The 14,241-nt window shown below is 36.2% G+C and overlaps 1 protein-coding gene across 1 annotated transcript; it reads right to left on the bottom strand.

Annotated features, from left to right (window-relative positions):
• Positions 1–415: 415 nt before the first annotated feature.
• On the bottom strand, positions 416–6,868 carry LOC128863393 (uncharacterized). Its single transcript, XM_054102529.1, has 4 exons — positions 6,410–6,868; positions 6,140–6,305; positions 5,533–6,058; positions 416–771 (listed from the first exon to the last, which is right to left on the bottom strand). The coding sequence occupies exons 1-4, from the start codon at positions 6,793–6,795 to the stop codon at positions 587–589; spliced, it is 1,263 nt and encodes a 420-aa protein (XP_053958504.1). The 5' UTR covers positions 6,796–6,868; the 3' UTR covers positions 416–586.
• Between the last annotated feature and the right edge of the window lie 7,373 nt (positions 6,869–14,241).

The raw sequence follows: 14,241 nt of genomic DNA, 5'->3' as shown, positions 1-14,241 counted from the left end.
TCGGAGCAAAAATACAATACATAGTAGAAAAATTAGCCCCAAAATTCATTTTTTTTAGCATTTTATTTCGCGAATTTTTTTTTTTCATTTATTGTTAATTCATATAGAAATGGTGACATTAATAAACAAAAAAAATTTTGTTTGTTTGTATTCAGGTCACTGATGCCGATACTACAATGCTCGCCGATTGAGAAGCCCCACTGCGACGTTCCCGGAAGAATTGAGTGTACATCCGCCATTTTAAATGATTAAAATTAAAAAAAGAAATTTTACATTATCTTAATGTATAAATAAACTGTATGCCAATTTTGAAAAGAATATATTGACTTCTTCATTTTAAATAATCTTAATAAAAATCAGGGAAAATATGGGCGTTTACAGGTATCTGTCCCCTAACGAAATAAATAATACCGAGTTAATAAGATAAGCCGGCATGTGGCTTTATTGTAGTTTTTATTTATATTTATTATATTTATTTTAATTCTCTTGCTTTACAGACTAACTTAATTTATATTTAAAATCATTTACTTTCTTATTTCCTAAAACTTTTTTTTACCAACTATCCTAGATTCTAAAATAGCAAAAGCTAATCCTTTTCAAAATAACCTAAATGCAAATACTGTGGCAGAAGTTTAGTCAACTCGTCAAGGAACTCTTTGTTGGCATACATTTCATTTCGAGCATCTTCGGATGTCATCATATCGTCAGGACCAATATCACCTCCGCGGAAAGCCAACCAAGCGGGAAGAAAAGTGGTAAGAAGGAAAAGTTCTGTAAATGAAAATGAAAGAAATTAATTGTAATTGGACAGAATAAGCAGCTGTTACGATGTGTTATGAAATACGATATATATCTATATATATAAAAAGAAGTTACATTTCCTTTGTAACCTTATAACTCAAGAACCGCCAAACCGATTGACACGAAAATGTTAGAGTTCTTTTCAATCTTTGAGGAGGTGGGAAAGTCAAATTGCCGGTGCTAGAACTTCCGCCAGAACCTTTGCATTCATTGGTTTTTGGCAATTCACCAACGTCGAAGCATTTCCTCTTAAACATTAAAAAATACAATTCATGATTTCAAATGACATCTTTTGGAGCTACAAATATTATAAGAGATGGATTTATGCAGACGTTTAAGGTTATTACTTCGTTTGGAATAAAAAATATCATATTTAATTTATGTGCCGTCCCTGTGTTCGATGTTTTTAAAAATTCAGATCCGTTATCTACATATATTCCTCGAACTTTACAGATTCAAGGTCAAATATACCATAGAGCTGGGTCTTTGCTACTATTCCCAGCGCTGTGCAATTTCGACGAATACGAGAAGATCAATCGTGAATGAATTGCAATCAATGTTCCATCAACACAATGAATTGGTGAAATGACCACAAAATAATAATAAAAGCCGATAAAACACCAATTGGGGAGCACGTCACACGATTCAATATAAAAAAACATTTTATGTATGGTGGTGCGAAGCCCACTGGGGAATGCTAGTATTTATATATATATAATTGGCGCTTACACCCTTTTTGGGTGTTTAGACGACCTCCTCCTACTGCGTCTCGATGTTTGTTCCAAGAATGCAAGGACCTACAGCTTTAAGCCGACGACGAGCGGCACATATTTTTTTATGAGTAGCTTTTTCATGGCGGAAATACACTTGGAGGTTTGCCATTGCCTGCCGAGGGGCGACCGTTATTAGAAAAAACTCTTTCTTCATTTTTGGTCTTTTCGAATTCCGAATGGTAGAGACGCACGAACTCATTCGGTTACGGCAACCGCCTACGATATAGGATATAGTAAAAAACTCTCAAAACGATATCCGGAAACAGGCGTTGGGATCACTTATTGTTAGATATTAAACAGGTATAGTCTGACAATCCTATTCGTCGTTTGGTGTTGAATTTTTTTGAGCACGGGACAGTAGAAGATCCACAACATGCCGTTCATCAACGACCAAGACGTCTCAATGAACTTGTTCAAGCAGTGAGAGAGAGCGTTGCCCAGGAGCCAACAGTGTCGTATCGTCGTCGCGCTCAGCTTTTTTGGAGTCAGTGAAACCACAATGCGGCGTATTTAAAAGGATAATTTAAATTTGTTTCCGTATAAATGGCAATTGACATAAAGAATATTGCCGATAGACCATTCACGTCGCTTGGAATACGGCCAAACAGTCGCAGGATGGTTGACACTGAACCCAATTTTTGGAAGCAAATTTTAATGACTGACGAGGCACATTTTAACCTCTTTGACAGCGTGAATAAACAAAATTGCCACATTTGGGGAACTGAGAAACCACACGAGATCTATGAAACGACGTTGCATGACCGGAAAGTAACTGTTTGGGCCGGCATTTGCGCCAAAACCATCATTGGGCCATATTTCTACCGAGAAAACGAAACGGTCGATGGAAACCGATATAGAAGGATGTTGGCTCATTATGTCTGCCCGCAAATGCATGAGAAAGGTTTAGACGGTTACTGTTTCAACAAGACGGAAAATCTCCGGGACGTCTAGTGTCAAAAAAAGGCGACATAGACTGGCCCCCCAGATCACCTGACTTAACTCCCCCGGACTTCTTTTTGTGGAGTTATCTGAAAAGTAAGGTTAACACCAACAAGCCGCAGACTATTGACCAGCTTAGGGCAAACATTCAGCCGAAAACGACGAAACCCTAAATGCTTGACAATGTGATGACAAACGCAGAAAAAAGATCGCAGTTTGTGATTGCTAATAAAGGTGGCCACTTGATTGATATTGTATTCAAAAAATAGTTTTAATAAATTGTAAATATCCAAACCAAATAAAAATACTTCACTTATACAAATCAGTTTCTTTTTTTCAAAGTTATTCGATGTTTTCATACCGACATAAAAGATGTCGCACCCTATAGAATTTTCATGACAAATGATGGAAAGTTATAAGCGTACGAGAGAATGACACCAGTCAATTTATGCTAACGAATTTTCTAGAGTGAAACATCCATCCACAGTCATGGTTAGGAGCTCTAATTTCAGTCAAAATCTAAATCCTGTACATTTCGTAGCGGAAACGTTGCGCCCAGACCAAAGAATTTCGATGCTTAAAAATATTCTGGTATCACTTTTATTATGTAATATAAAGAGTGAATAATTAAATTGTTAGCAGCACCGTGCCGTAACTCGGGAACTCGCCAGGCTCAAATTCGATCGACTGCTGTTGCGCTTGCCTTAAATGGAGAGCGCAAATAATGCATAAAGACAAAGGGTTGTAATCCCGGTCTATTGCGCTACTTAAACTCGCTTGGTCTAACTCTCCACAGAAAGAGCTGACAGAAAGGCAAGTTACGATGGAGCAGCACGCGCAAGTTATATAATTTTCCAGATATGGTTTACTGATTCGTCAAAAGTAAAAGTAAATTCAAAAATCGATTCCAATGAGATTTTACCCCATACTTCCAGATAGTCAGATGGCTTTGAAAGCCCGTCTTAGAGAACTTCAACACAGTACAATTAAGTACCGGGAAAGTCTTCCTAGACACTGAAGAATATTATTATTTAAATCGTTTCTGATTTATTTGATTATTTGATATGATAATAACGCGTGATTTTTTAGCTATTATCTTTTTAAATAGTTGGTTTAAACAGCTGACGCACGTTTCGTGTTTTGTTTCACTGTCAAACCTCTTTAGTTTGGTCTATAATTTAACCATGAATCGTCTTACAAACGAACAATGCTTGCATATCATTGAATTTTATTATAGAAATGCGTGAACCAAATTTACATTATTGGACAACGAACTATCAACACGCTTACGTAGAGTGCGAACTGAACAAAATATCGCAGCTGTATCGGCCAGTGTTAATGATGAACATCAATTATCGATTCGTCGCCGTTCGCAGCAATTGGGCTTCTGTTACTCAACAACGTGGAAAAGTTTGAGAACGGATTTAGGTGTGAAGCCTTTCAAAATACAGCTGGTGCAAGAATTGAAGCCGAGCGACCTACCGCAACGCAGAATTTTTGGTGAATGGGCTCTTGGAAAGTTCGCCGGAGATCCACATTTTTATCGAAAAATTGTGTTCAGTGACGAAGCTAATTTTTGGATCAATGGGTACGTAAATAAGCAGAATTGTCGATTTTGGAGTGAAGATCAGCCATTGTAAGAGCTACCAATACCAGAAAAGGTCACAGTTTGGTGCGCTTTATGGGCTGGAGGTATCATTGGACCGTACTTCTCAAAGATGCTGTGAATTGTAACGTAACTGTGAATGGTGAGCACTACCGTGAAATGGTATCCAACTTTTTTTGCCCAAAATGCAAGAGCCTGACTTGCATGACATATGGTTTCAGCAAGACTCTGCCACATGCCACATGCCACACAGCACGCGTAACAATGGACTTGTTGAGAGACTTGTTCGGTGAACATTTTATTTCAAGTTCGGGACCTGTCAATTGGCCACCCTGATCGTGTGATATAACGCCTTTAGATTTTTTTTTGTGGGGCTATGTTAAAGCTCATGTCTATTCAGACAAGCCTGCTTGAATTAACGCATTGGAAGACAACATTAAAGCATTTATATGTGAGATGCCGGCCGAAACATTGCAAAGAGTATGCCAAAATTAGACTAAGTGGATGGACCATTTGAAGCGCAGTCGCGGTCAACATTTGCAAGAAATAATCTTCAAACATTAAATTATATGGACTGTACTATCGGTTTAAAAAAAATTTCATGCATTTTACGTATGTTTTTTTGAAAAACTTTCCTATAGCTCATAAAAAATCACCCTTTATAAATCATCAAAATGTTTTAACCAGGAATTTATGACTTTTCACCAAGCTCTTCCTACTTCATATTTTTAAAAAAGAAAATTTTTATGGAACCTTTTCTGAAAATTATTTTAAAATCTTTTATATCTTTTTTAGTTATTCAAAAAGGTATAATATTTAAATTAAAGAAGTAACCCGTAGGCGGATTAGACGACTAGAGAGGGTAAAACTTCATGTGCTATAACTAAATTAATCAAAAATAGACTGTATGATAATCCCCGATAAATATCGATGCCGACTTTTCCAGTAACCTTGTATATGTGACTTAGTCTTATAAGAAATTTTCGGAAGATGTTATTTTTTTTTTAAGTTTTAAAACTTTAGCGAGAGGCGTCAGTTTGCAAAAATCTACGTACAAATGTATACAAATTTTATCCTAAGATTTCATAGATATTCCCAATAAATCTTAAACAAAGTTTTTTTTCGCTGAAATATAAAAAAATTCTAGGTGCTATTGGTCCTTTAAAAAATAAAACTTTGTTCGAAGAAAAGCTGTGCCGCCGCATTCTCTTTCATATTACATTTTATAATTTATACAGCTTATTACAAGTATATTAAATGACCTTTCTCAGTATTTTGCTTTATTCCAATACCCCATTAGAATAGTTTTTAAGACCAATGCCACTACGTAACTTTAGTCACTTTACTTCTGCTGAGCTTCAGATCGAAGTCAATGCTTTCCTCTGTAGTAATATTTTAGTTAAATTGACTTACCCCAATATTTGTGTTGCATTCGCTGCTCAGCGATCTTCATTAATTTCGGCATCGGTCCTTCGAAACCAATTTTCTGCAGCGTTTCTTTGAACTGTTCAAAATAGAAGTAGATGAACTCCGTCAAGTGTTCACGCTGATCCGAATTCAAGAGCATGTAAAATGAGTAAATCAAATCATTCACTAAAGGACCGACATAACACAGCTGATAATCCAGTAGCATAACATCCTCAAATTTTCCCGTTTCCGCATTATGCTTGAACATCATATTTTTATTGTGAAAATCACCATGGCAAAGCACATAGTAAGCATCCGCCTTTGGTGTATTGTGATACTCCTTGAATGAAGCGATTGCGCCTTCAAAAACAGCGTCTTTGATTTGTTCGAGATGCGGTACATACTCCTGCAGTGATGGCATTGTCTTCATTTGTTTGATCAAATGATCGATGCCGGCTGACATAACTTCATTGTCCTCAATCTTCGGTATGGAGAGTAGACCCTGATGAAACTTTTCGAAATATTCGGGCTCCTAAATAAAAAATATTATTGTAAATAATTTTTTTTTTCTTTTTTTTCATTGCTCTATTAATTTGTGTTTGCGCTCACCAACCTCCAAATTTATTTTATAGCTTATGGCATGCCATTTGGCCAACTTGGCATAGGCGGCTCTAAGCTCTTCATAGCTGAGGTAACGATCGCGCACCACCTGATAGCCCAGCGGCACAATATCCTCGAAGATGATAACCTTTTCAGGACTCAGCTGATAGTAGAGAATGCTAGAATGGGTAGTAGTAGTGCATATGTAGTGCAACTATTTTGCTAAATTATTCCATGCGAAAATTTGCAGAAGTACAAAAATGTTATTTAATTTTCCACTTACGGCGCTTTGAGCACTGTATCCTCGCCAATGTCACGCAATATCTGCTCGAAGCGCGGTATCACCTCTGTGTACATGCTAATTTCAGTTTCAAATATAGTCGATTCGGCAAACATTTCCTTTTTGTGTCCCTCCTCACTGGGCATTATCTTCATAATCATCTTTTTTACCTTCGCCACACCATCGCATTCATACCCAACAGCTGCTCGAAACATAACACTCGCATAGTGATCGCCCTTGAGTGTGGCCGGTGATAATTTAGTGCTCTTTAGTTGCAAATCCTTGGCATCAGTCTCGCAATTTTGCAACACCTTGCTGAAGAACTCATCATCCAACCACGTTGGCGGCTCCAGTTCATCCGCGTTGTAGTTCTGGTTATTTGGTGCCATTTTCACTTTGCCGTACCGAAGTTGTAGCGTTGAGTAACGCGTGGAGACTGAGACGAGCTAGTTATATTTTACGTTTATTTAAAAAGAAAGGCATTGCAAAAATCTCCAGTTCAAATTTATCTGGTTAGAATTGTGCCTAGTGCTTGATCAACTAGTGCACATCAACGAACAGTTATATAGTTTGTATTGTAGTATGTGTGAATAAATAAATGATTCAGCAATTCAATCTGGTTATACACTGAAAAAGTTGCTAAGCATATAAATTATACCAGCCGACACAAATATTTAGCTAAAAACCAGACTACAAAACTAAAGTTCTCTGAAGGCCAATCACTCAATACATCCAGATCTGAGCTCTGAATAACCCAGTGCACCAGGTTTTTTAACAGCTTAAAAGTGCAAAATTACTATTTTTAATGACGAAACTGTATATCAAAATAGAACACTTTGCTTTTTCAACCCAGTTTGATAAGAAAAAAAATCTTTATTTTGTCTCTGAGATAATGTTTGTGGTTGTCAACAACCCCACAAGGCTTCGCCTTGGAGATATAATAAAATACTTTTAGTCAGTAAGAAATCGCTTTACTTCAGATACGTTCAGTGTATTTATAATATAAATATACAGTTACTCGTATATACATACATACACAGGTAGCTGTCCAAAGAATTAAGAGCGATAAAAGATACTACAAACTGTTATCCCGTCTAGAAACTAGACGGAAGTAACGACTGTACTCTTATTTATTTCCTATATTATTGAGAACTTTGCTGTAAATTTATATATTTACTAAAAGATTACATTCTGCCATTTCTCCTTCACTCACCTACCCTTTCTGTCATACTAGGCATCAATTTTTTTGTATAACTTATGAAAATTTGGTGCCTTTTGCCCACAAAATCAGAAAATTTTCTTTAAAAAAATGGCTTTTACTTTTTTCCTTACGCGAATTTTGTTGAAAATTTCTATGATGTTTCAAAGTTACCTATAGCACACCAATCTTTTAACTCTTCATAAACGTAGAAAAATGCTAAGAATAAAATTTATGATTATATATACTTCGCCCAGGGTCCCTTTTTACCACATTGTTTCTGGCGCAAGTTAGCTTTTAGTTCCCTCTCGAGATTCAGAGCACTTCAGAAGAGCGATTCACTAAACGATTCGTTATTTGTGTCTACAGTATTTGTCGTTTGCACTAACGATGGTGCTGTTCACAAACCTATATTAACCAACACTAAACAGTTAGAAAATGTCATTTCTGCCAAATTATATAGCAAAATAAGCGAATACCGCGAAGAAGAATAACATAAAGACAAGCTAGCCAAGCCGTTAAATTCAATTTTCAGTGTTTTTCAATTATATTTGCACGAAGTACAACTAATTAATTTCGTATTTAAGTATGAAAGTGAAAACACTTTTTCCCATCTTTCAGGCAATTTATGGATTCCATCCCAAAAACACTTCTCATCTTTTGCGCCGAGAAAGTCATCAAGCCATTTTTTAATACCTTCAACATTGGTAAACCGTATTCCAGAAAGGTGATTCTGCATCGACCGAAACAAGTGGTAATCAGAAGGAGCTATGTCTGGGCTATAAGGCGGGTGAGGTAGTATTTCCCATCCGACATTTTTGCAACATGTGGCCGAGCATTGTCATGATGGAAAATCAATTTCTCATGTTTGGTCGCCCATCCTGGCCGTTTTTCGGCTATTGCTTACTTCAAACTTATCAATTGTTGCCTGTATAGCTCTCTTGTGATCGTCTGGCCTGATTATAACAGCTCATAGTACAGCACACCCTTCTGATCCCATCAAATACAGAGCATTTCCTTCAAACCATGAATATTCGGCTTTGGTGTCGATTTGGCTGGTTGGCCTGGCTACACATATGATCTTTTATGCTTTGGGTTGTCTTAACGGATCCACTTTTCATCGACAGCGACAATACGATGCAAAAACGATTTCTTTTTGTGGCGATTAAGCAGCATTTCAATCATGCAAAATCGTCTCTTAACGTCTCTCGGCTTCAATTCGTGTGGTACCCAATTTCCTTGTTTGTGAATATATCCGGCTGCCTTTAAATGTTTAGAAATGGCTTATTGAGTGACTTCCAATGTTTTTCCAAGTTCTTCTTGAGTTTGACATGGATCTTGCTCGAGTAATGCCTCCAATTCTGCGTCTTCAAACTTTTTTGATGGACCTGATCGCTCTTTGTCTTCTGTGTCAAAATCACCACTTTTAAATCGTGCTAACCACTGCTGACATACTCTAACGCCTGGAGCATATTCAGGATAAGCTTCTATAGAATAAACGATGTGCTTCTGTTGCACTTTTCTTTAAATTGAAGAACAAAAGCAAACCTCCCCGCAAATGCTGTTTTGTTGGAACGTAATTTGACATTTGGACTGTAAAAAAGAAAATTGTGTGTTTATTCACTGTGATATATCAAATTTACTTGATTTTTTGGCGTGCTTTAATATAGAGTAGCAGTCACTGTCAAAATATACATTGACTACATAAATAGATATGAGGTTAGTAACAAATACGAAATTAATTAGTTAAACACCCGATAGATAAATGAAATAAAATAGTTGATTATTTCAAATTAATATTTACTTAATATTCTCTATACATTTATTGCTTTAGGATATCATCGACTGCTCTTAAAAGAAGCAGCGCTGCAGCCGAGCAACTTGCCGCTTCACTTAGGTCATAGGACACTACACCTTTGCGTGAAATATGGAACAGTTCATTGGACCTGTTATATTATGTATGCCACGGCTAATGGATGGCTGGCTCATAGATACTCCCGCCATTGCTCACCTAAGGGTCGTTGACAAGATCAAGTTGCAAAAAATCGCAGTGCAGCTAGAACCGAGTAATACTCGTATAAAAGCAGGACGATCCAAAAATGTAGCGAATCGTACCAAGACAGTAACCGAGATAATTGAAACGTTGCTAACTATTGAGGTCATACTTCTTAAAATGCTATGACTGATATGACAGACTGGGCCAAATCATAATAATCGAAAAATTCGGTTGGGACACGCTAAAGTAATACAAGTGTAAATATTACATTGAAAACAAAAAACTCTTTCAACATGATTATTCTTCTTCTTGCTTCGCGCGATAATCGCCTAAGCGATTTTGGTTAAGTTTGACAAAGCGCGCCAGTAGTTCATTTCTCGTGCTGACCGGCACTAGTTGGATACATCAAGTGAAGCCAAGTCCTTCTCCACCTGTAGTGCAATTCACTAACACATTTTAACGATATTCGCGTCGTTATATTTCCTTAATCAAAATTTTTACGATTTTTCCATTCGGTAACCCATTTCATAACGAAAATCGTTAAGACAAAATTAGCTGTTTTAGTTAACATGTCGCTTATCTAAAACTATACGACAAGAATTTTGATGCGGTTAAATTAAACGAGAAAACAAGAATTAGTAGTTTGAATTAAAGTTGTGAAATTACATTAAAAAAAACTTATTAAAACAACTCGAATATGTCTTACGAGTATTAGGAGGTAGTGAGCCCTTAAACAAAGAATGGACGTTTGGTTTCCATTTGGATGTACGGGAGTTCCAAAATCATTTAACTGAGGACTTAATTTTTCAGCTTAACAGTAATCTCCGAGGTTTCAGAATAACAGCGACTTCTACTAAAAAACAGGTAAATCTTATATTTTCTAGCTTATTCAATTCTATTATAATTCTTGATTTTATATATATTACACCGCGTTATTGAGAGACAAATTCTACGTTAGATCTTTGGCCTCCTCTGCGTTAGTGGGGAGTACCGCGTACGATGGAACAGCGGATTGTATGAGCTATATGAGGACATGGACATAGTTAAACGTGTAAAAATACAGCGGCTGTATGAAAGTAGGCGATCCAGCAAGGCGAATTTACGACACGGTACCCCAAAAAGGAAGGCGAGGAAGAGGAAGACCACATCTCTGTTGGAAAGGCCAAGTGTTGCAGAACCTGCCTTCACTCGAGATTTCCAACTGGCATCAACGAACGCAGGACAGAAAAAGCTGGCGCGCCATTTTGGATTCGACCAAAACCACATAAGTAAGTAAGAAAGAACGCATTATTGATGTCAGCATTGTTTTTCTATAATTACAGACCTCAGGTGGGTTTAAGTTTTGACTAATAATCAGTGCCATTTGTGTAGCAGATTTTCCTACTTACTCAGCAAATTTATTGCCCTTGATATGGAATCGTTCAGGTATCTATAAAAGTTTATACTTTGGGTGGTGAAGAGATAGTAAAAATTTAATAAGGATTAGTTAAATGCTGTAGTATTTAAGTTAGAAAAGAGGGTCCACACAGCTCTTCTTTCTTTATGCTTTTCAAAGTGATGACTGTCTCTAAATTGCAATTATTTCTGCTGACATAACTGACGAAAAGAACAGAATAAGTCTAGATTTTATTACAAGATGTTCTGTTATTATTGGGTATTTTTTTCCCTGTTCACTCCTCTCGTTAGCATAGGGCCTCGACAAGATTCTTCCATCGTACACGGTTCTGTGCTGTTGTTTTTGCACCGCCCCATGAGGTGTCGGCATAATTCGCGCAACATCGACCTTTTCCAAGTGTTTTTTGGTCGACCGCGACCTCTGCTCCCTTGCGTGTTCCAGTCCAGTGTCATTCTTGTGATGCTGACTAGTGGTTTTTTCAATGTGTGACCTATCCATCGCCACTTTCTGCATTTGATTTGCCTAAAGATGAGTTCCTTGTTCGTTAATATTCACAGTACGTCGTTACTGTTGGTGTTTGGCCAGAATATTCTGCAGATGATGCGGAGGCATTTGTTGATGAAAGATTGTAGCCTCTGTGTGATGGTCTTAGAGACCATTATACAGTTCAATTATTCATTTGCGTCCCACTGATGGGTATAGTTTTCATGTTGCTCTCCAACAGCTTCGAAGCATTGATTGAAAATTTTAGTAATGGTGGGCCAGTCAATATAATTTAGCTTACTTATAATCTTTATTTATGTTAATATTGTAATAATCGCAGGTCAAGAGCTCGAAAATTTTGGAGTATTTTCAGAATTTATTTTTTACAATAAAAAAATGAAAAACGAGATTTAAATTTGTTAGGTTTTTTATTTAACTTCTTTTACATACAAAAAAGAAAATTTTGTTTTTTAATTTCAATAATTTTAAAAATGACGCTGAATTTGACCCTCTCGAAAAATTGGACCTGGACGGTATTGCCCATTTTGGCTCTTCTATTTACCTGAAGTACACAAACTAAAAAAACTATTAACTTGTATGACTGTAGCTATGACCCGTTACTAGAACAAAAAGAAGTTGACAAAATGGCGCGGTTTTGAATTTGACACTCTAAAAATCGGATTTTTTAAAGTTTTTTAATTACAAAAATAAGAAATATTTGAAATAATAATATGATTCTAGTATGGGAATTGTCTTTGATGTTGTGAACAACATATTCAAATTTCAGACGATTCGCTTGAATTGTGTTTTTTACAACACCAGGCCGAAAAAATAAGTTTTGAGATAATTGAGTTTAAGGTTTTGAGAGTGGATATTTTCCATTGATGCCGCCGCATGACGAATCTGAGTCTACCTGCTAAAACGGCTTTAGAATCGAAAATACTAAGAATATCCGTCCAATAATTTGACAGTATATTCTTAAAAGTCCATACTTTCGAAATATTGAAAAAAACAAGAAATCATTTTTTTGAAAATTCTAGAGCACCGGGATCCCTTACGCTTTCACTTTGTTAATAGTCTGTAAAGAATTGCTTCAAATATTGAATGAATAATTAAAAAAGTATACTTAGCTCTGGGAAAAAATGTCTTACTTCAATAGTGAGTGCTAAAAGCTAATAATAATAAGCTGCTTATAATAATTAATTCCAAAAGCAACACATGCCGTTCTTAATTCTTTGGATAGCTACTGTATTGCATATACAGAAATGCACATTTCAGTCTCGCGGTGGAGATACTAAACGCAATTTGTTAGCTCACGTAATTTAATAAAATGCAGTTTTGTTATTTATTTATCATTATCACGCGCCTCAAGTGCCCGTCAGCGGAGCTGTGCATGTCGGAATGTAACCGACAAGCGGGAAGTAATGCCAACATCTATCAATCGGTGAATGTGGCGTGGCGTCACACACTGCCGTATTTTGTCAGCAATGAACTCAAAATATGATAAAACCAAACGAAACAAAAAATAAGATAATTATAGGTAAACATTTTTATCAAAAATCTTATTGAATAATGTTCAGCTTATTATTAAATACGGGACATTTGGAAAGGTTCATTTATTTATATTGCAGAATTAAATTGAATTTTCATTAAAAATATGTACCCAAAAAGAAACTAACACCCGTAAGACCTGTATACAGCAACTGACGGATTTAGATGAGAAGAATTAACAAGATAAATGTAGTTAAACTAAAACTGGCACGAATAAATCTCTGTTCAAACAAATCGACCAACTTTAGTTCATACAAATACAACGACCAACAATGACTGCGCGATTTTTTTATTTATTTATTTTTTTTTTTTTTTTTTTCTTAGAACTAAGTACAGAAAGCATCAAAACAAAATTGTATCTAGTAATTTTGAAATGGGCAAAGAAAAATATGATTTAGATATGATAACAATGATGTATGGTAGAAGGGGGCACATACGCAATTTTTTTTTAACCGCTGTGGAAACTACAATAAAAAAATATTTTTTTTTGGTTTGATATTTGCTTACCTGGAAACCTTCATTTCTTATCTTCTTTGTTTTTTCTCCTTTGTAATTTTTTAATGTTTCTATATATTTTTTTAAAGATTATTTGAAGTTACCCAAATTGGCGAAGCTGCCCCGCCTATGGCGCACATACGCCAGGAAGATGGGGTAAAACCGCCACGATGAACAAAATGCTTTTTAAAAAAGTATAGCTACTTATAGTTTTTAATAAACTTTTTTATTTAAACATCAAAGGATGAGAACAAGAATGAGAAAGATGAGGAGAGGGGAGAGAGGGGAGGGAGAGGCTGAGGAAGAAGGATAAGAGTGGAGAGCAGAGAATAGAAAGCGAATGAGGGGAAGGGAAAGAGGAAGGTAAGAGAAATTGTTAAATCTATAAAATGCCAATAAAGTATATACTTTACTTCACATCAAATTGTGTTAAATCTGATTCAAATACATATGTTGCAGCAGCTCGAGAAGTACCAGGGGGATGAATGGGTTCAGGAAGCTTCAGAAAAATATCTGTTTTTGGCACATATGACTCGTCTTTAATAGCCAGATCAAAAAATACCCATGATTCCGTCTTTTTTCGTAGAAATTCGATTTCGAATGAATTTTCAAACTTGCCTATTCTTTGACCAACATAAAATTGATCTATTTGACCTTCAAAGTCCAGGCCCTCGGTGTCAACGAACGATCCAGTTGATTTATCTATATCTGAAAAC

This window comes from Anastrepha ludens, chromosome 2, assembly GCF_028408465.1.
Source record: "Anastrepha ludens isolate Willacy chromosome 2, idAnaLude1.1, whole genome shotgun sequence".
NCBI lineage: Eukaryota > Metazoa > Arthropoda > Insecta > Diptera > Tephritidae > Anastrepha > Anastrepha ludens.
Note: the sequence above shows the minus strand (reverse complement) of the source record. Positions and strands in the feature narration are given on the sequence as shown.

What these genes read in the sequence shown, in the direction of transcription:
- LOC128863393 (XM_054102529.1), bottom strand. Translation starts at nt 6,795, where the DNA reads ATGGCACCAAATAACCAGAACTACAACGCGGATGAACTGGAGCCGCCA. An exon ending in GATACAGTGCTCAAAGCGCC is followed by an intron (nt 6,306 to 6,409) that starts GTAAGTGGAAAA and finishes TACCCATTCTAG; the next exon opens with CATTCTCTACTATCAGCTGA. An exon ending in GCTATAAAATAAATTTGGAG is followed by an intron (nt 6,059 to 6,139) that starts GTTGGTGAGCGC and finishes TTTTTTATTTAG; the next exon opens with GAGCCCGAATATTTCGAAAA.